The sequence below is a fragment of the Cyprinus carpio genome, chromosome B6, assembly GCF_018340385.1.
Source record: "Cyprinus carpio isolate SPL01 chromosome B6, ASM1834038v1, whole genome shotgun sequence".
NCBI classification, from domain to species: Eukaryota; Metazoa; Chordata; class Actinopteri; order Cypriniformes; family Cyprinidae; genus Cyprinus; species Cyprinus carpio.
The window spans coordinates 2287463-2311092 of NC_056602.1; the positions used below are offsets into that span (position 1 = coordinate 2287463).

The 23630-nt window shown below is 36.0% G+C and overlaps 2 protein-coding genes across 5 annotated transcripts in view; one reads left to right on the forward strand and one right to left on the reverse strand.

Annotated features, from left to right (window-relative positions):
* The window catches only part of LOC109056731 (E3 ubiquitin-protein ligase TRIM39-like), an 820810-nt gene that overhangs the window by 670680 nt on the left and 126500 nt on the right, over positions 1–23630 (forward strand). The gene's annotated exons all lie outside the window — the stretch shown is intronic.
* On the reverse strand, positions 4294–6701 carry LOC109056539 (granzyme K-like). The gene is made up of 5 exons (XM_019073729.2): positions 6542–6701; positions 6305–6449; positions 5778–5916; positions 5432–5686; positions 4294–5335 (listed from the first exon to the last, which is right to left on the reverse strand). The coding sequence occupies exons 1-5, from the start codon at positions 6603–6605 to the stop codon at positions 5165–5167; spliced, it is 774 nt and encodes a 257-aa protein (XP_018929274.1). The 5' UTR covers positions 6606–6701; the 3' UTR covers positions 4294–5164.

Genomic DNA, 23630 nt, shown 5'->3' on the forward strand with positions numbered 1-23630 from the left:
CTTTAAATTATTGTAAACCATCTGTCAAAATCATTTGAAGATTTATTTATTTATTTTTAAATGCATGATCATACGAATTGAAAGTTTTATGACATTTTTTAAGCATTTCAATTTACATTAAATGATCTGTTAATCATTCGGTAATGTTTAATAAGTTCATTAGTTAACATTAACAAGCACATAATCTCATATTTTAGATTTGTGATTATATATTAAGTAATGATTATTTAAACATTATATAATGCTTGTTAATGATTTTTTTTAATGAAAGTTATTATAAAGTGTTACTACCCCTTTGGACACAAAGCAGCTGCATTCATTTTTAAAAGTGCTCTTATTTTAAAAGAGCTGCACATTCATTTCTTAGAAACCATTTTACAGATGTATGAGTCAGCCGTAATGAATAAATATAAACCTGCATGATGAGAATGTTGACATGGTGTTGTCAAAGGTAAAAAAAAATTCCTTGCTTCTGCAAACTTCACTGAGTGATTCAGAGCACATGACCTGAGCTCTCGACGGCTGTGGATCTCTGGTGATCGGTGAGATCGAGGCAGCTGTAACTTGTTTAATGTCTTAAGATGTAGTCATAAGATGTAGTTCATCACATTTGGCACATGATCAAAAGAGAACTATTTCTTAGATGTCTAGTATTTTTCTTCTAGAGTTTAGATGACTTTGAACTTTGAATGCCTCTTTTAAGGTTGTAAGTTAATATAAATGAGTTGGCAAAACTGAAATGTACAAAATACAGCTGGAAATACTCAGTATTGAAGCAGTGGTTGAGGTGTGCTTTGGATGGAGTTAATTTATCAACTTTTGCATTGGTAGCATTGCTTTTAAACATTATGGAGTCCTGTTCCTAAATAAATATTATTGGCAGGACATGAATGTATTGGTTAACAAAAGATGGAAACTCTTATGATTAGTCCTGAATGCCTTACAGGATAATTTGATTTCTCCACTTGAATTATTTATTTATTTATTTATTTATTTATTGGTGAAGGAACATTGTCATCCTTGAAATCATTAAAGTAACAGCAGAATTAAAATACTGTATCCGAAAAGTTAACTGTTTTCTGTCACCATAAATTGCTTCTTACAATAAACCACAAATTTAACTTTTGTAAATATTTAATCCGGTTTTAATCAGACCTGTAAATCTGTCTCGGTCTTGACACCTGTACACTAGATGGCAGCAGCAGTAAAAATAAATAAGATGATGTTTTTAAGGTGTTTTTGGTTTTGTATTGGCATAAAGCTTTGACTGCTTTAATTTAATTGCTTTAATTTTTTTTTCAAGATTAAGTTTATTTTGGAAAACCAATGTTTAACATGCCACAAAATTGAATTACTCTTATTAAATACAAGTATTGTTTGATATTCTTCCATATTTATTATATATATATATATATATATATATATATATATATATATATATATATATATATATCATATCAATACATATCAAAATATTGTACATATATATATATATATATATATATATATATATATATATATATATATATATATATATATATATATATATATATATCAATATAATATCAATACTTGTTTGATATTCTGCCATTTATATATATATATACAATATTTTTGTTTTATATAAAACAAGTGAGTGTATTGCAGGAGGGTCTATTTTTAATAATTTCATTACGTAGGAAAACTTTACGATACTGTGAAAAAATTAGGTACATTTAAAACAAACACATATAATAATAAATAATTACAAAGACGAGGCGACTTGGTAACACGTTTGTTTTTGTGTTTCTGAATGTTAATGTGAACTTTAGATCAAAAAAAAAGGATTACATTTGTTACACATTCGTGTTTGCGTGATTCGAAGGTTCCCACCACTCCCTTCCGAGACCAGGTGGTGAACCTGCAAGCACTGTCCCAGGAGGAGGCAGATCTAGCCTTGGCATTGCTGTGTCCGTTGGAGAGCTCTGTATATACGTAGACCGCACCCGGAGCTTCAAAAGGTCTGAGCAGCCCCTGGTCGAGCTTCCTCCAGCACCCTCGGCGGTCACCCAGTACTGGTGTTAGCATGCCCGGAGTCCCGGTCAGCCCCTGTACTGGGCTAGGTGTTCATATAGGTTGTTTCCCAATGGGTAATCCCGTATGTGTATTCTTCCATGGTAAGTGAAGTGAAAACAGTAACTGTGAAGAACCTTTTAAAGGAACACTCCACTTTTTTTGAAAATAGGCTCATTTTACACTTTTAGCTTAGCTTAGCATTGATCATTGAATCTGATTAGACTGTTAGCATCTTGCTCAAAAATGACCAAAAAGAGTTTTGTTATTTTTCCTATTTAAAACTTGACTCTTCTGTAGTTACATTGTGTACTAAGACAACTTGAAAATGAAAAGTTGTGGGTTTCTAGGCCCATATGGCTAGGAACTATACTCTCATTCCGGCGTAATAATCAAGGTACTTTGCTGTTGTACCATGGGTGCAGCAGGCGTAATGATATTACACAGCGCCTGAAAATAGGCTTATTGGAAGTTACCAAGCTGGGTCAGCCTTCTATTTTAGATAGAATAAATCCTTTTGTGGGAGACTTTGAGCTTTGTAACTCTGCAGGTCTTACACACGCACAAATAGCTACATAACACACTAAGGAAAAGGAAAAATAGAAATCGCATCATATGACCCCTTTAAGACTTCTCTCTATTCCTTCGTAAAAGTTTGTCTCAGCAGCTTTGTGAATAGGTTTTAAGAGAAAACTCTTAGCTAAAACTTTTACTGCTATTTAGGAGAACTCTTAGTGGTAAGATAAAATGTTTTGTGAATACGGGCCCAGATCTGGAAGTAAATAAATGTTAATCTAAGTCAAAGCCCTAATAAGACAAGATGATAATGACCTCTGGGGGTGAACTGGAGGGAACGCAAATAGGGACAGCATAATAGTTCATCAGGTACAATGCAACAACATTAATTAATGTCACATAATTAATTTTAATCACCTGTAGTTGTGCTTAATTCTGAACGGGGTTTACAGTAAGACATTCTACACTCATCATGTGGCTTCACCCAGTTATGTGTGTCATGCTGTACTCTCTGTTTCCACTAGGGGTCAGTAAACACCAGTTTCATTTCTGTGTTCATGCATCACTTTATGTTGACATCTGTGCTGTGAACTGAGCTCATATGACCCTATTTACTGTTTTAATAAACATCCATTGGTTTATTGTGCTGTTGATACTTTAATACTGAATGTTCAAATCACTAAGTGTAACTATGAACAATGTATTATTACTCAACAATTTATTATTTACAATTACTTATTATTACTTTAATAAATAATAATAATAAAATAATAATTATAATTATTATTATTAACTAGTAATTAATTACTTTTTTAGAGTAACTTACCCAACACTGCCCCTCTCCATAGGCATCTTATGGGTGCTCGGGGCTCGAGAACGCATGGAAAAAAGCCTGAATTATTTGTTGGATTTTAAGTAAAAGTCATTGGACACTGAGTCCAGAATTTTTGTACGTTAAAAAATAAATATGACCTCACGTTGTGTCAATTACCTTTTATACACTGGCTCCAAAACTTTCGTCCGTCATAAAATAAATTAGAATCAGGTTATATTTTGTGGGTTTTCGTATCCGTAGCATGATTTTAAACCTGTATAGACTACAAATATACCATATACTCACGCTTACACAAACTCATGGCTTGGATATATAGAAAAATAAAACTGTGTGGCCCACCGACTCACATTGGGGACGAAAAATAGCTGTTGACAGAATTAGTTTTCGCTGTTTCTTAAACCACTAGGGACAAATAAAGGCTTGTATTAGAATCACTGAATAACATAAAGCACATTCATGCTTCATTATGTAATTTTGGCTTTCACTGTACAATAAAATGTGCTGACAGTAGGACTAATAGACTGGCAAGCAGCCTGCCCTTGTAATTTTCTCAGAGCTGCAACACATCTGTAGTCATGCAGCACCAGAACAAAGAATAACACCAGCACCATGTGGTATTGGTGTTAATGGTATTGACAATGGACCAGCAAGTGGTTGGTCTGTGCCGCAAACCACAAGCAACGGAATAATCAACACAACAATATATACAAGTTGCACAGTGTTATTCACACAAATACTACCACCACGGTGCTAAAATAATACAATAAACATAAGTTATAACATAAAACCCTGTATGTACATGTACATAACTGATTAAATGATATTTCCATTAAAAAAAAAAAAACCTTCAAAAAAGCTCTCGCACAGTGAATGCTGGGAAGATCAGTTTATGGTTTTTCATTTGAAGATGATTTGACTTTTATTTAATTTTCATTTCAAGATGACTTGATCTTTTTCACTTACAAAAGCTGTAAATGTAACTACTTTACAGTAGCATTACAAGAAATGTCCCGTTTGATTTATTAGCTTCTCACCAAATAGTAAGGGAATTTAGAAATAACCATTTTACAGGTTTTTACTGTAGCATCTATACAGTCATCACATTAAAATTACAATATTTTTTTTTTTACAGTGTAAGAATTGTATATTAGGCATTGAATCCCGTTTTATTGATTTCCATCTTGTTTACCACCAAAAACAAGTTTGTTTGTTTGTTTGTTTGTTTGTTTGTTTGTTTGTGTCCTCACCAAAAGATTTCTGCTTTTGACACTTTGAATTATTTCGAGGAAGTGTCTGATTGTGTTTGCATACAAAGAATATTATAAAAAGCCAGTGGGAGTTTACTTGATGTGCTTTGGTGTTAATGTATAATGTGTTCAATGTAACGGAAGCCAAACAAAGAAAACATGACTAATTAACCAATTCGCAGTCATTAACTAGTGAAGTTTTGAAAATTCCATCTATCAAAATGAGGATAAAATTGTTTCAGTTGGCAAACAAACCATAAAAAGGAATATGATTGCATTTCATGAGTTTCACCAGATAATGTAGGTCATCTTCCGGTCTTTGTTTAACCATTACAAGAGTGTGTCCATCAGTAATAAAGCACAGAGAAAAACTATTTGTATTTGTAATTGTATTGTTGAATTTGTATAATGCAATACTGGATTCCAAAATCTTATTATTATTGTTATTATTATTATTTTGTTACAGCAATATGAACTACAACCAAAAGTCTATATGTTGGAAATGTTTAGCTTCCTAAAAGGTTGTGCTGTTGAATTGCTTTTTCAGTATGTTATTGATCCAGCGGATATGTCTTTCAGAAAGAAAAGTGTACACAGCTGGTTGCTTGGGATTACCACATTTTTTGGACCCTGAAACCACTCCAACTATGTTTTTCTTACAGTCCAGTGGTCCACCGGAATCTCCCTGAAAAAGAACACAAGGTTTTTCTTCCTTTAGACAGGTAATAGGATGATTTCAAAGATCTGCAGCCATAAATCAAAGACCACAATGATGACATACCCAACAGATGCCTCTGTTTTCTTGCTTGTTTCCTGCACACAGCATGTCTTTGGTGATCACAGGATCTCTGTTGTAGTAGCAGTTGCAAAGGTCCCTGTCCACCACTGTCACTTCTAACATCTGCAGTTTATCAGAAGGTTTACTAACTTCAGAGTTAGTAGTTCCCCAACCTGTCACAACACATCTTGTTCCAGGTGGAATGTTTTGTTCCTTTTTAGGGATTTTTTTAGGTTTTGCTTTCACTTTTTTGCTTAGCTAAAAAAGAAGAAGAAAAAAAAAGACAACACTCAAATCCATACTGTGAAAAATTCATACACTTACTATGCTACTTTCAATTCATCCTTACCTTAATGAGCATGATGTCATCTTGTTTAGTCTTTACACTGAATGTTTTAGGGTATTCGTAACTGAGGATGCCAACACGCTGAGTGCCTTTACTCAGAGACAGAGATCCTACGAGAACTGTCACCGATGTAATGGGTTTTCTGAAAAAGACAACGGATTGTATCTTTAATTTAGACAATTATTTTAGGGGGTGGGGACGCTCTTTCAAGAGGAAAAAAAAATTAGAAAAGAGAAAAATAAATGCATGATACCTCTGATAACATGCTCTTATTTATAGATTCATATTCTTTCCTGAAATATTTTATTACAAGTATATAAATAAACAAAACAAACAAAGATAAGATTAATGACAAATTTTATATATAAATTAAAATTAAACAATAATTGTTTAGACAATTATTTTAGTAATAAAAAAAAAAAAAAAGACAGCTCTTTTAAGAGGAAAAATTATTAATATTACACTATTACAAAATTACTAATATTACAATAATACTAAGTTCATTTGTATGCCCAAAGTAGTTGCCTTACTGTTGGCAATGTGCTGCAGTTAACACCCACTGGTCTTGAATCAGGATTCCTCCACACACATGGATCTGGTCCATCTGAATGGACACCATCCATGGTTGAAGTTTTTTAACATCTTTGCCTCCAACAATGGACACCTCAGAGCAATCTGGAATAGAGATTTAAAAGTTACAGATTGTGATCTTTTTAATCAAACTGTGAACTTTTTAAATCAAACTGTGACAGATAAATAACAATTACCTGCCAATTTGAAAAAGGTGAATGCCAGGAAGTAATACACAATCAAAAATCTGCGAACATCCATCTTGCTGCCTGTTCTCTCAGTCAAAAGTCAATATGTTTCTTCAGATGTAAGAGCACTGAGGAAATGACTGATTTTTAATGCACATTTTGGTTATTTTGTGGTCAGAGCAACATCAAAAGGTGTGTATGTGTGGGAGAGTTTGCATGCAATGTGATACATCCGTTTTTGCACATTTTAACAAGTTCACATTTAGTTCCATTTCTCTGTGTGAAGAATCCAAAACCAACAAAGAAATGCAATTATTTTGCAATAATTACCTTATAATCTACTGGCATAACCTTTCTGTAAATGGTATTCATATAAGAGAAGAACTTTAAAAGGCATTTTTTAAGCTGAGGGTGTGGTAAAAGCTCTACTTACTGTATCTGTAATTTTGATTTATACCTCAATTTACATTGACAAAAAGCCACTTCTATGGGACAATCGATGGACAGCAACTGTTATCCCTAAAGACTTCCTTAGTAAGGTTTGGTATTTTACAAACTACTGGAACAAGCTTTTAGTTTCTGTGCTTATCGACACTATCAATGTTGCAGATAGAATGTAAGAGTCCAACTTTGTCACCATTTAGAGTAAACGGAGAGCACTACAGCATTATTAGATTATTTCCAAAGTTTTCCTTACCCATTAAAAGGAGTCTAAGAGGGGACCTTTGTTACATGAGTTCAGACTGTAGTGATATCAGATGTTAGATAACCTAACACGGGGCACCACTACATGCTGTGATTTTAGATTCAAGTAGCACCACCAGTGTAATGGCTTTGGGCTTAAATATTAATATTTACATTTACATTTACATTTAGTCATTTAGCAGATGCTTTTATCCAAAGCGACTTACAAATGAGGACAATGGAAGCAATTAAAATCAACAAAAGAGCAATGATATGCAAGTGCTATAACAAGTCTCAGTTAGCTTAAACGCAGTACACGTAGCAAGGGCTTTTAAATAATATAATAAATAAAAAGAAAACAGATAGAATAGAAAAAGAATAGAGCAAGCTAGTGTTAGAGGTCTTTTTTGCATTTGTTAATTGTACAATAAATGAAAAGAAAACCGATAGAATACAAAAAGATTATTATTTTTTTTTTCATAATATAATTAGAATAGTCAGTGCTAGAGTTAGAGGGTCAAATAAAGACTGAAGAGATGCCGATTCTTGAAGATGACTACGGACTCAGCTGCTCAGATTGAGTTGGGCAGGTCATTCCACCAGGAGGGAACATTTAATTTAAAATGTATTTAGTTTATTTTAATTTATTTAGTCTTGGTCATACTATTTTACAGAGCACCAGCCAAGGAATTGCACCTTGAAAATAAAGAACAATCATGGAAGACCGTTGAATAAATAAGAATTAAAATTCAATTATAGGAAGTTGTAGAAGTGGTGAACGCCTCACTTCTTTCTGGGACATTTCCAAACTCCCTGAAAACTGCAGTTGTATAGCCCCTCCTGAAAAAGAGCAATCTTGATAACACCATTTTGAGCAATTATAGACCAATATCTAATCTTCCTTTTATAGGCAAAATTATAGAAAAGGTAGTTTTTAATCAGCTGAACAAATACTTAAACTCAAATGGATACCTGGACAATTTTCAATCTGGTTTCCGACTGCATCACAGCACAGAGACAGGACTCATTAAGATAATAAATGATATTCGCTTAAATTCTGACTCTGGCAAAATATCAGTGCTGGTATTGCTAGATCTCAGTGCTGCGTTTGACACTGTCAATCATAACATACTACTAGAGAGACTGGAAAACTGGGTCGGGCTTTCTGGGATGGTACTCAAATGGTTCAGGTCATACTTAGAAGGGAGAGGTTATTATGTGAGTCTAGGAGAGCATAAGTCTAAGTGGACGTCCATGACATGCGGAGTCCCACAAGGCTCAATTCTGGCACCGCTCTTGTTTAGCCTGTATATGCTCCCACTAAGTCAGATAATGAGAAAGAACCAAATTGCCTATCACAGCTATGCTGATGATACCCAGATTTACCTAGCCTTATTGCCAAATGACTACAGCCCCATTGACTCCCTCTGCCAATGCATTGATGAAATTAACAGTTGGATGTGCCAAAACTTTCTTCAGTTAAACAAGGAAAAAACTGAAGTTATTGCATTTGGAAACAAAGATAAAGTTTTCAAGGTGAATGCATACCTTGACTCAAGGGGACAAACAACTAAAAAATCAAGTCAGGAATCTTGGTGTGATTCTGGAGACAGACCTTAGTTTCAGTAGTCATGTCAAAGCAGTAACTAAATCAGCATACTATCATCTAAAAAACATTGCAAGAATTAGATGTTTTGTTTCCAGTCAAGATTTAGAGAAACTTGTTCATGCCTTTATCACCAGCAGGGTGGACTACTGTAATGGTCTCCTCACCGGCCTTCCCAAAAAGACCATTAGACAGCTGCAGCTCATCCAGAACGCTGCTGCCAGGATTCTGACTAGAACCAGAAAATCTGAGCATATCATACCAGTCTCAGGTCCTTACACTGGCTTCCAGCTACATTTAGGATTGATTTTAAAGTACTTTTACTCGTTTATAAATCACTCAATGACCTAGGACCAAAATATATTGCAGATATGTTCACTGAATATAAACCTAACAGAGCACTCAGATCATTAGGATCGAGTCAGTTAGAAATACCAAGGGTTCACACAAAACAAGGGGAGTCCGCCTTTAGTTACTATGCCACCCGCAGTTGGAATCAGCTTCCAGAAGAGATCAGATGTGCTGAAACATTAGTCACATTTAAATCTAGACTCAAAACTCATCTGTTTAGCTGTGCATTTGTTGAATGAGCACTGTGCGATGTCCGAATTGATTGCACTGTATTTTACATATTCACTGTATTCTATGTAAAATCATTTTCTATTTTTAACTGTTTTAAATTCATTTTAAATAAGTAAATTTTTTAATCATTTCCAATGTTTTAAAATTGCTTGTTTTATGTTTTTAAAATTGCTTGTTTTATTTTTGTTATTATTTTTTTATTTTTGCTATATAAATAAACTTGCCTTGCCTTGCCTAGTCTGACCAATCTGAAGGATTTGTGAGATATCGTAAACTTGTAGAGACTTTTTAATGTATTATCAACACAAGGAAGACACAAGTATAATAAAAAGGTTTTATTAACAAAGGGATATATGAGAGTAACTAACAAGTAATAAATGGATACAATAAATCAATAAAGTGCAAAAGCACTAAGCACTGGTGGACGATGTATATATACAGTATATACCTTAATAGGTAATGTTGCATACCATGTTGTATCACACACTACGCTCATTAAGTACTGTATATACAGATCTGTAAATTGATGTAAGGGAAGGTTTTTTCAGTTTTGTGTCCTCTTGGTGTGAATGCATGTGAAAATGTAATTTTACTTTGTGGCTTTGGCAACATGGTAAAACATGGTGATTGGATCAGTCTTTGATCCATGAAATGCTGACATTCTTATCTTTTCACAAATGATAAGTTCAAGGGAGACTAAGGCAGTTCCTGCCTGGGGGTTACTGTATGTTAATGTTAACCCCCCTCTTCACAAGAGGTAGTGTTGTTATGTTAAAACAAAAGCATCCTTTGTTGTCGACACGCCTGATCTCATCAGAACATAACTTTCCATGTGTTGTGTGGAAAGGAGTCTTGCCATCTTGACTGCTGTTCACTACAAGACGATGTCTCTTGAAAGGAGAAGTCTCATCGGGGACATATAGCCCTCACCAAAATGTGAAGCTACAGTAAAGTGACTAACAGTTTTTCACACCTTCAGAAGTAAAGCAGAAGCTTCAAAGCAGAATGCAGGGTAGCAGTTTCCTGCTGCGTGAACCTTAGAAATGTGTGAAGCACAGCTGGAGATTCAAATGAAGACTCTAATGTAAAATATATATATATAGCAAAAAATAAAAAAATTAACCACTTTTTTTTTTAATTAGTTTCTGTACTTGCAAATGAGAACATTTTACTGTCTTTGATAAATATAGAGCTTTCTGAAAACTGCAATTGAAAAGAATTTTAAGGGGACTGGTCAATAATGTCCACATTATTATATGATAATATCATGAAACAATCATAATTTAGATTACAATACAGATACATTCACAACAATGAAAAACAATAAGTAACTTCTCAGATAACCAGTTGTAATTCTGTAAAGGTGAACCAAGTGTGCGGCACAAGTCTTGAAAAGTGAAGCCAACACATTTCGATTGCTCCCGGGTGGCTGGTCCCAGTATAGGTCATAAACCTCGCCCTCTCCATGTAATCTATTGATCTAATGGGACGTGAGACAAACTGAATAATTCAATTTCACTACAAATTATTTTTTTTTCCAAAGATGATTTTTGTCATTTTATGTAGGTTTTATCATGCTGATAAAAGTTCAAGTGTTCGTTTATTCAATAAGTTTGGGTTTAGTTAGTTATGTGATTCTATAAAAACAGGATGTGACATAATGATTGACAGCTGAGATTGACAGCTTCTTTGAGTGAACTGAGGAAACAACTGACTTTTTCAAGAACTTTAAGCACCACAAGCCTCTTGTACAGCAATCAGCAGACATTTTTTTTTTTTACAGGTTTACATTTTTCCCTTTTTTTCATGCTGTACTTGTTATTATTATTATTATTATTATTATTATTTAATTTCCACATTGGTATTATTGAATTTTTATGATTATTTGTAAGTATATTTTGCATCAGCGTGAGAACAAGAATTATCAATTTAACAAGTTCCTAGAGCAACCTTTTATTTGGTATTAATTACCGGTGACCGGTAATTAATACCACATTAATAAGTAAAAAAGGAAAGTAATAAAATAAACCAATTATTTAAGTTTTGTGCCTTTTCTACGGCTTAGCAGGAGAAAGAGTAGGAGCACCCTACCCTTCCATCGCCATCAGTCCGTGTCAAAGGGAGGGCAGATGACAGCGGCGACGTCACTGTTGGAACCAATCATAGGTGGTGAAGTAACAGCGCATATGTGAGAAATTAGGCTTGTTTGAGATGAGCAAAATCTGTACAGAACTGATCTGATTACCGCGAGATGCATGCCGGTTAGAAAAGTATCCGAGTTACGTCCGACTTGCTCTGATGTCATGCTGACTTGTGCCAAAAAACTCTGGCGACGGTGAGGCGGCTGTGTCGGATTGTGCAGTCGAGCACAGTTGCTCTCCACCGACTGCACTGATCAAAAGTATGATGGGAAACGAATGACTGATGACACAGCTTAATGCTCATTGGTTCAGACAACTGTTATGCTGTGTTCTCTTCTAAAATGTTTTATTTTTATTAGATTTCATGTGATTGTGTTTCAGTTATGCATGAATATTCCCAAACTCTATAAAAATGCGATCTCTGTGTGAGATATGTGATTGTTGTCATATTTCTAAAACATAGGCTACTTAAGGCTGATTTATACTCGAAGCGTCCACAAGTTCCCTTGGGTATGCGTGGCAAATATCACATCATTAAGGTGTTAGCGGAAGTTCACTTTGAGTTTGCGTGAACTCATTTCGCGTGGCGGTGTGAATGTAATTTTTTGTAACTTGTCACGCCGCTCCGCTTCTGAAGATGCACAACTTCAGGGCGACTCTAGCCGAACATGCAGGGCTGTGTTTTTAAGGGTTGTGTTTAAGGTTTTGTTTTTTTTAAAATGCATTGTATGAGTAACTGTATTTTGTTATAATTACATTTTAAATAGGTGGTAATCAAATTACAGTTACATCTGAAGTATTTTAGATTACCAAAGTGATTACTTTGAATTTTATTTTATGATTAGCATAACATTCCTACAACATACTTGAAACCTAAATTTCATTAAAAATATAACGTTCTATGAACGTTTATTTGGAACATTCCAAGAACGTTAAAATATCAAATAAAATGTTTGCTTAACATTGATAGAATGTTATTTTATGGTTAGCATAATGTTCCTACAACATTCTTTCCACCTACATTTATTAAAAATACAACATTCTAAAAACATTTATTTGGAATATTACAGTTTAGTTTAATAAAATGTTATTTTAAGATTAGCAGTGTTGCAACATTCTCTTTCAACATCATTTTTATTAACACAAAATTCCAGATACGAGTAAATATATAATAGGTATCTGATTTATTAAAGATAATCACTTTCAAAAATCTCTTTAACACATTGAACAGACTGGTGAAAATTGCATTTCTTTCATGACAACTCCCGGAGGGATTGGCATGGTAATGTACATGACAATGTTAATGTATTTGGTCTTAGCGGAATAGATCTGCTACGCTGCTGCTATGCCAGGGCAAGTACCGACTTGCTACTGCCAATACATCCACAACATGCTGCTGTGAAATATTGCTGCTGCAAATATAACATACATGAATAACCCCCATATAGCATACATTAATCACCTCGTAGCAGATCTATATAGGTGGAACTGGGGAAGGTGGAGGGTTCCTAAGCAAGCTACATACAAATATTACTGGAATAATATTGTATGTACTGGAAGTTCCTGACACCAAGACGAATTCCTTGTGTGTGTACACACTCTTGGCAATAAAGCTCTTTCTGATTCTGATTCTGAAATGATAACCTGAGAAAGCAATTTCAGTCTCAGTCTGTCTCTCTCTCCGGCAGGATGGATTATATCCTTCAACTTCAACTTTCAACTTTTATTTATTTGTATAGCACATTTTAATGCAACTTTGTTGCCCAAAGTGCAATTTAAAAGAAAACATATGCAAATAATACAAATAATATAACATAACATGAAAAAAAAAATATACCGCTAACATTTAATGAACCAACCCACAGATTACAAATACCCTTTATCAAGTCAATACACATAGGGGTAGCTCAAGGTCTTTCCTCTGCAAAAGCTAATTTAAAAAGATGAGTTTTCAACTGAGACCTTAAAACTTCTAAGGATGCAGCCTGCTGAATGTAAAGTGGAAGACTATTCCACAATTTGGGAGCCACAACCGTAAATGCTCTATCACTTTAAACACTTTTTTTGGAACAAGGAACTGCCAGTAACAGTTTATCCGCCAATCTCAGTGTCCTAGCTGATGTTTAGTACTCTAAAGGATTGGTGATATAACTTGGAGACATATTATGAAGAGCTTTAAAAACCGTTAATAAAATCTTTAAATCGATCCTATACTGAACCAGTAGCCAATGGAGAAAGGATACTGGAGTAATGTGATCCATTTTTTCTGAACAAGTTGCAAACGAGATAATTGTCACTGACAGATCCCTACATAAAGAGAATTGCAATAATCCAGTCTCGAGGTAATAAATGCATGGACAACGATCTCTAAATCTTTTAAACTAAGAATGAGTTTTAACCTGGAGATCATTCTAAGTTGGTAAAAACTACTTTTTACTACTGACTTTATCTGACTGTCAAAGCTGAGATTTGAGTTGATTATGACACCTAGGTTTCGTACACAGTTTTTTTTTTTTTTTTTTTTTTACAGTTATTTCTAAAGGAACAACAGTACTGGGAGTTATCTTGTAAAATTTTGGTGGACCAGAAATAATTATCTCAGATTTTCTTTCATGAAGCTGAAGAAAATTTTTAGACAACCAAATTTTGACCTCTTCCAGACAGACTAACAGGGACTGTAGAGAGTGCTCGTTCCCAACTTTAAGTGGTAAATATATCTGAATCCCATCAAGCATACATATAATATGAAATGTCATAGATCAAAGTGAGCACATGTACAATGAAAACAACATAGGACCCAGAATAGTACCTTGAGGAAGACCGTATTGTGAAAGAAGCCACAGAAGATGAAGTATTAGCGGAATTTACAAAAAAAATGTTCTATCATGCAGAAATGAATAAAAACATTTTAAAGCTGTTCCTTGGATGCCTACATCACACATTTTAAAAGGATTGAGTGATCAACAGTGTCGAATGTGGCACTGAGATCCAACATAATTAAAACAACCCCCAACCCAGAATCAACCGCCATCAGTAAATCATTCACAATTTTTACCAAAGCGGTCTTTGTACTGTGACAAGCTCTATATCCAGATTAGAATTTATCCAGAATATCTTTCTCAGTTAAAAAGGGGGTAAAATGAGAAAGAACAACCTTTTCTAAAACTTAAGACAGACATGGCAATTTAGAGATTGGGTGAAAATTATTCAGCTCTGTAGAGTCAAGGCAATTTATTTATTTATTTTTTTATTTGGGGAGAGACCACTGCTTGCTTAAGACAGGTTGAAACAACACCATTAATTAAATAGCTTTTCACAATAGAAAGTATACTAGGGCCCATAATTTCAAACAAATCCTTTAAGAATTGAGGAGGAATATGATCCAAAGGAGTGTGTGACAATTTCAAATGTTTAACAATGCCCTCCAGAACTAGAAGGAACTGTTATTATACTGTTATAACACTTTTAATGCTCTCACTTACAATGACCCTCTGATCATTTTCCTCTGTCATTTTTTTTTCTTTCTGTCTTAAAGGTGCTGTATGTAGGATTGACATTGAGTGGTTGAACTAGGTATTGCAGTCCAAATTCAAAATATTGGAGAGGGTTTTTTCACTCGTCGCCTCCTCAGACTTGACACACACGTAGGTTGCCAGATTGACGACACAAACAGGAACGAGCACACTTGATGACAACCGAAATAAAATACACTGTGTTTTCCGCCAACTGGCAACCCGGGGTGCTGAAATACAATTGGGTAAACTGGCAGTGAGCGGTTTCACAAACGAAAACAAACACCGACATTCATCGCATCGCTATTCCCGCAAGAGGCGAACGCACTCATGCAAATGTTGCTACAAACTCTGGTAAATAGTGAAATACTCACATCCCCTCAGAGTCTCACGAATGCATCACAATGAGCACAGCAGAGCGCATCCAACTCCTTTGAGAGCTGAATGCTTGCGCTTGCTCTTCACACACACACACCACAGTATGCAAGCTGTGTAAACTGCAGGTATCAGAGCAAAGCCTCTGGCGAGAAACATGCACTCCTAGAAGCTGTACGCTTCAAACAAAATGGTAAATGAAGACGAAGAAGAGAGTGACGTGTTCTCTCGGCAACTATTTATCTATAGTCGCACCGGTGGTGATGTCAGGGGCTGTCGCCGGCCAACTTGTTGGTGATTTTTTTAACATATGCTTCAGACACGGGTCACGATGAGGCATTCCCCATAGCAACCCCTAGAGGACGCAGTTCAAAGTTCCCTTGAAAGGGAACTTACATACTGTACAATATTAGTATACAGTGTCTCTGTAACATCTCAAACTGAACACATAAGGAGCTCATAAACACATTCACTAAAAAAAAAAAAAAATGTCATTACATAATGTGTCATAAATAAGTCAAACAACTGATCTGGGGTGTGTTTCCCAAAAGCATCGTTAGCTAACTATGGTGGTAAGTTCTATTTAAATCTATTGGTAATGGCAGAACTTGTCACCATAGTTGCTTTTGGGAAAAGCACCCCGATCTGGGAGTAGGCTAAATGAATGTAAATCAGAGTCAACAATGACCTCTGGGTGTGAACTGGAGGGACTGCAAATGTGAATGTGCTTATACTCCAAATACAGCACAACAGTCGATCAGATAAAGTGCAACATTAATCAGCCTTTCAATACTAGTTCAGCCAAATCACCTGTGGATGGGCTTTATTCTGAACTTGTTTTAAAGATATTTTACTCTCATTATATGGCTTCACCAGTTGTGGTATCATGCTGAACTCTCTGTGTCCACTAGAGGTCAGTAAACACCCGTTTCATTTCTGTCTTCATGCACCACCACCACAGAATCTATGTATAAATGGAGGTGTTGCTCTATGGTTGCTAAAGTGTTCTGAGTGATTTTCAGTCCACTCCTTTGCCATGTCTGTAACACAAATGGTGCAAGACGATTTTCATATCAAATTTAATGTCAGCATGAAATCCAGAATAACCCTATCAACTGTTTTAATGAACATTCATGGATTTATTGTGCTGTTGATACTTTAATACTGAGTGTTCAGATCACTAAATGTTACTGTGAACAATGATAATAGTGATGATTGACAACAAACAGCAGTAAATATGCTAATCTGTTAACTCTTGGGAGTAAACAACTAAATTAATCTTAATTTTATTAATTAATGCAAGCCTTGTCTCTCTCATTAACCAATCAAATGAAATGCTATGATACTAATGCTTTAATTATCTAACCAGTAGGACTCACTAATGAGTGTATCTGTTAATTTGAGACAGTTTAATATAGACAGGTTAATTTAATTAATATCCCTATATATAGAGCCCGGAATTAGGATGTTAAATTAAACATTGATGACTAACTGAAGTTTAATTCAACAGCTGAACATTTTGAAACATTAATCAGTAGGCCTACAGAAACTGGTAACTGTTTTGCTCTGTTCAAAACACTTTTCTACTGGTTTTACACATTTTAGTCTTCAGAATGTCTTCTGCGTCATTCATTTCAATTACATAAGTAACTCAGCAATTATGAAACGTTTCCCTGTGTGTTTACAGTATATTTGATAGTACAGTATAAGTGTATTATGCAGCATGTAATGCACAGCAGCGCCACCAGAGGCAGCAGAGCGCTGTTTTCAGTGTTAACAATAAAGCAGTTTTGATGCTAGATTTACGTGGAAACTCTTCACAAATGTTGCCAAATAATCAAGATTACTGAAATCTCTTCTTCGTGAGCTGACAGAAGCATACAAACAGACACACATGAAGCAACTCACCGAATACAGGGATGAATGTAAATGTGTGAATACAGGAGGAGCTCTGACATCACTGTAGTTCAGTGAGAGACTCAGAGAAAGTTAAACTAACTTGATCAACAACAATATGAACACCTGAAACCATCAAACTCTTTAAACAACAGAATATTGAGTCCTTCAAAGACCATTGTGAACACATCTGATACTCACAGGTAAGTGATAGAAATATAAGAGAGACTGTCCTGAACAGGTTTCTAACGGCAGTGGTCTGGTTTAGTAGGGTTTATGTCAGACTAGAATGAGTTGAACAGAAGCAGGTTTAAGTGTATTAAATACTCAGATACTTTAGTTGTTTACTGCACTGAAATTATATCAGGATTGTATTAACAGTATGTCATTTGATTGAACAAAGGTTGGTGTTTCTGTCATTTTGTCAAGCGACATAAAGACTAAAGAAACAGGGAGTACATAACCTGCTGAAAAACTGAACACAGACATGCTACTTTGTATATAAGTATTATGCAATATATGTTTTTAATTATTAATTTTACGGTTGAATTGGTACAATGCTACAAGTCCTAAACTTTATTTTGTTTTTAAAAATTCAAAATGGGGGGGATGCATACTGACTGTTCACCGCTCCCTCTGATTCCACAGTCACTTTCTGTTTGACACTATTTAACACGAGTCAGCGTGTTCCTACTTTTTCGAAGTATTGCCAGTTTACCTGCCTAACCAAGCGTTTTCCCATTGATTATTCTGACTGCCTGTTTGTGTATGGATCTGCCTGTTTTCATGTTCTTGCTTCTTGGATTGCCCCATTGGATTTACTGCCTGATTGGACTGATGTTTGTGTTTGACCTTTTCGCCTGCCTACTCGTCTCTGCCTTTTGGATATCCCTTGTGCATGTTGAAAGATCAGACTGCCATTACGGTACTGACTCTCTACCTGGATTAACGACTCTGTTTCTAAGATCTTTCCCTAATAAACATCTGCAAATGGATTCTAATACTGCCTCAGCCTCCTCGTTACAGAATACTTCACCTCAACTGAATCCAGCGGAAGTTACAAACATGCAAGCAGCATTCACTTATCAACGTGAAGTATTAAAGGGGTTCCAAGATCAATTGGGTTAACTTCAAGCAGTCAATGAGCACTTGACGAACTACATCCAGTCTCTCCCATCAACCATGCCTAGAGCGGTGAGTGTCACACTACCTGATAAGTTTGATGATTCTGTAGAGGCAGAGGGCAAGGATATATCAACCCATCTCCTGCAAATGTCCCAAGGTAACAGAAGAGCCGCTGACTGTGCCATCTTGTTTCATACGCTCGCTGCTCAGAGTGGATGGAATGATGTTTCTCTCAAAGCTGTGTTCCAGAAAAGCCTCAATGTTGACCTACAGGCAGAATTGGTATGGAAAGGAGAAAGTTTATCGTTTTCTGACTTTGTCACACTCACGATCAAGATCGATAATCTCATGAGAGAAACCCCACGAAGAAGGCATATGAGAGAGTTTCAGCCTGTTACATCAAGTGTTACTCAAGCCATACCCAAGTTCAATGAGGAGCCAATGCAAGTGGGTTTCGCCAAACTCTCCGAGGGTGAAAGAGCAAGACGACGCCAACTTTGTCTTTGTTTCTACTGCGGTGAACCAGGTCACCAATGTCCATCTCGTTAACAGCCATGATTGACTCTGGAGCCGCATTAAACCTCATCCATAAAGATATCATCAAGAAATATAACATACCCACTCAACCATGCAATCCACCTTATAAGATTAAAGCCATCAACGACACTTCAGTTGGTAATGGAATAGTTCTACAGACCAAGTCATTAACCCTTCAAGTTGGTTTGTTTCACCAGGAATCCATATCTCTCTATGTCATCGACTCTCCCAAGCACAAAGTCATCTTAGGATTTCCATGGCTGTCAGTTCACAACCCCGTAATTTCCTGGCATCAGGGTGAGTTGACCAAGTGGTCGACTTTCTGTGAGAGTCACTGTTTTTCCCCAGTTCCCCAACAATGTTATATGACTAGCATAGAAAGTCCCACAAGTACCAAGCCAGTTAGTATTCCTCCATATTATGATGACTTGGCAGAAGTCTTCAGTAAACTAAGGCTACACAATTACCACCTCACCGCCCCTGGGACTGTTCTATTGAGTTACTCTCCAATGCTATGCCTACTAAAAGTAGAATTTACCCATTATCCAGAACTGAGACCCAAGCCATGGAGGAGTATATTGAGGAAGCCTTGAGTTCATGGTTCATGAAAAGGATGGAGGACTGAGGTCATGTATTGACTATAGAGGACTTAATAACGTCACCGTAAAATTCAGATACCCCCTGCCACTGGTTCCTTCAGCCCTCAAACAACTCCGTGAGGCCACTATATACACCAAATTCGACCTACAGAGTGCATATAACCTGATCCGAATAAAAGAGGGTGACGAATGGAAAACTGCCTTCCTCACCACTAGGGGGCACTACGAATATCAGGTCATGCCGTATGAACTTGCCAACGCTCCAGCTGTCTTCCAGTCATTCATTAATGAGATTTTCCGAGACCTCCTAAACCAGTACATAATAGCTTACATCGATGACATCCTAATCTACTCTAACTCTGAAGAGGAACACATTAACCATGTCAAGACCGTTCTTACTCGACTACTGAAGAATCAACTGTACATAAAGGCAGAGAAGTGCGAGTTTCACGTCAGACAGACTTCATTTCTTGGTTATCTTAGTCATCAGGGTGTCAAGATGGATGAAACCAAGGTCAAGGCAGTAACAGAATGGCCACAGCCATCTACTATCAAAAAGCTTCAAAGATTTCTGGGGTTTGTTAAGTTCTACAGGCGATTTATCAGAAATTACAGTATGATTGCTTCACCCTTGACATCTCTATTAAAAGGCAAACCTTTGAAAACTTAAGTGGAATGAGGAGGCCACCAAAGCATTCAATACTCTGAAGGCCAGGTTTACCACTGCCCCCATCCTCAAACGTCCAGTCAATGCATTACAGTTTAACCCTCTGAAGTCGGCTAACGCGGATACGTGTTTTGAGGCAAATTCTCATGATAAGACCGAAAAGAACTTAAATTACACTTTCAGTTTTGATCGTACTGATAAAAGCAATACATCAAACGAATCTGTAAAGGGTCTACTTTTATTTGTATACACACATGATAAAAACAAAACTTTGTGCATTTATAAAATAAAGAAAACAAACAGAGTGCGCTGTCTGCAGCCTTGGTCTGCGGTGATCTTTATTTAGAAACATGTCATTAAAATGAACTGTAACTCAGTGAATACTTAACACAGAGACATGAGAGATATATCTATAGAAAGCTTGACATGTCTACTTTTAAACTAAGTGCTACCAAAAACAAATATTCTGTGATAAAGTAATCCACATGAAAATAACGCAATGTCCATCTTTCACGTCTCCCTTCATTATATCTAATGCTACCACGCCTACGCGCCGAGTGCGCTATTGAGATTATAATCTGGGCAGCTGGTAACCGCCCTCATCAGAGCAAACAAAGCAGCGAGACCGTACTTCACGTTTTTTAAATGTTACTGTTCGCTTCGTGCTCAGAGGAATAAGACATAATTCACCTCAATAAGACCGCTGAGAGGAATAAGATGTGTATTACCTCAGAAAGAAGAACGAAGCGGCTTGACCCAGCAGAGATAAACATGAGTAAGTCTTTTTTATTATTAATCTACTTGTATTAGTTGTCATATAACTTGTGTGAATCACACAAATATTCATGATAGTTGATGCCTACTCGCATATGCCCTTTTGAAACAAAAAGTGTCTTAGAAATTTTAAATCAATCTATTGTTTTCTGTAAGTAAACAAGATGATTTTCACATCATTTTGAAGCAAAAATTCTAGGCTACAAGCTCCAGGTTTGACAGTCTTGTGAACAAATGTTCTGTATGTGTTTAATGACCTTATTTCAGTGACTTCAAAATTGTAGTTTTTTACTAACCACGCATAAACATTGTTTTCTCAAAAACACAATCATGTACATACATGCTATTTACATATTATTGTAGCCCAGTTTGTACTGATTACAGTGTCATTAGACTTATCTATTTATAAGCAACTGGAAAAAGCACAAAAGTCAGTGGATGTTAAAACTTCTCCTGGCCCCCAAAACCACCTAGACCTCAGAGGGTTAAGTCACTTCCTTATTGGCTTCACGAGAGAGAGCGAGAGGTTGCTGCTTGGGTGCATCATGGGATTCTTCATAAACAAAATTGAAGGAATTCACACTAATCCTGAATAATGTCTCTTCCCAACAATGTCATCCTCCAAGTGTTCATTGTCTGAGGAGATTCAGTGCTTTATATGTCTGGATGTGTTCACTGATCCAGTCTCGACTCCATGTGGACACAACTTCTGCAAGATCTGTCTGAATAAGTGCTGGGACAACAGACAGACCTGCAGCTGTCCATACTGTAAAGAAACATTCAAGCAAAGACCTGATCTCAAGATTAATACCACACTCAGAGACCTCGTAGATCACTATAAGAAGAAAAATCCTGAGAAAACAACTGAAGTTCTGTGTGACATCTGTGAGGAAAGAAAGCTGAAAGCGCTGAAGTCATGTCTGGTGTGTCAGAGCTCATACTGTGAAACTCACCTGGAGCCTCATTTGAGAGTGACACGTATGAAGAAACACAAACTGATGGATCCTGTGAGTAATCTGGAGGACTATATATGTCAGAAACATGAGAGACCTCTGGATCTGTTCTGTAGAGATGATCAGACATGTGTGTGTTCAATCTGCACTGTGACAGACCACAAGAACCACAACACTGTTCCTATAGAAGAGGAGAGTCAAGAGAAGAAGGTAGACATTATTATTCTTTTAAAGGACTGATATCATGAGGAATTTTATTTCATGTTGTAAAATAAAAGCTCATTATGAAATCATATTGTGAGTTTAATCTGTTATGATAAATGTGTCTGTGTTGTTCTCTCTATAGACTGAACTGATGAAGACACAGAAAGATGTGCAGCTGATGATCCAGAACAGAATCAAGAAGATTCAAGACATGAAACACTCAGCAGAAGTCAGAAAAGTGAGTTTAAAATAATGGAATAATAAAATACATTTAAATATTATATATCATTTTGTTGCATTTGTATAGTTGGGTGGCTGTGTTTTATTCTGAAGGGCTCATGACTATGCCCTAATCACTTTTAAGGGTTTACCCTTAAGCAGAGGCGGACAGAGTACACAGCTTCATTACTTGAGTAAAAGTACAGATACCCCTTGCTAAATTTTACTCAAGTACAAGTAAAAGTACTACAGTCAGATGTCTACTTAAGTAAAAGTACTGAAGGTACTTGTTTTTAAAAGTATTTGAGTATCAAGAGTACAAGAGTACATTTTCTAAATATTGCATTACTACTGCCACAGTGCTTACATTTATGTACAGAAACGTCCTACATGGAGTTATAAAATTTTTTAATGTTAATACCTTGGAGAATGTAAAAGGTATTGAAAGTAAAAATCTCACTTGCGCACAATGGCAATGCTCTGACAAACCTCTGCTAGAGTTTTAATGGAATTCTTAAATTAAAATTTAAATTTATGCATTTAGCAGACGCTTTTATCCAAAGTGACTTACAGTGCAATTTTTACCTATCATGTGTTCCCGAGGAATCGGGAATTTTTGCACCCACATTTGAACCTGACTTTGTTAAACACACCGCATACTCAAGAACATCAAAGAAAATGCTCAGCTTACATTAATGTGTAATATCAGAAAAGAAAATTCAGCTAAGAATTGTGTGTACATGTGAGTTTCTCTGTTTTTACATCAATCAAATCTATAAACCTAAATCAGCAAAGAAGGCAATATAGCAATGTTCTGACACCTCTGAACCTGACCGTGTTATACACGCAGCATAGAAGAGAAAATAATAATGATTAAAGAAAATCAGCTAATTAGCTGTGTTTAGGTCAGCGTACAAAGAAGGAAAAATTAAATTCAGCTCATTTGAGTGACAATATTAAGCCCCTTCCTCTCACAGACATACAGGCAAAGACAGGAGAAAATACTTTCAGCTGAATAACACCATTCACACACACACAATCTATGTGTGACGACTCTGTGTGTGTGTGTGTGTGTGTGTGTGTGTACTGTACTTCAATTCGATCAAATGTCATGAAGTCTTTGGCGGATAGCTGAATGTGATTGCTGATAGGCTGTGTCCCAATCAGTTGCGCCTGCACAATCCAATCACGTTTGAGAGGGAAACAACAAATTTCCGAGATTTT

Bases quoted from the DNA above. Each gene is read 5' to 3' on its own strand.
- LOC109056539 (XM_019073729.2), bottom strand. From the start codon at position 6,605: ATGGATGTTCGCAGATTTTTGATTGTGTATTACTTCCTGGCATTCACC. The intron at 6,450-6,541 runs GTAATTGTTATT...TCTCTATTCCAG, and splicing joins CACCTTTTTCAAATTGGCAG to ATTGCTCTGAGGTGTCCATT. The intron at 5,917-6,304 runs GTAAGGCAACTA...TGTCTTTTTCAG, and splicing joins ACTGCAGCACATTGCCAACA to AAAACCCATTACATCGGTGA.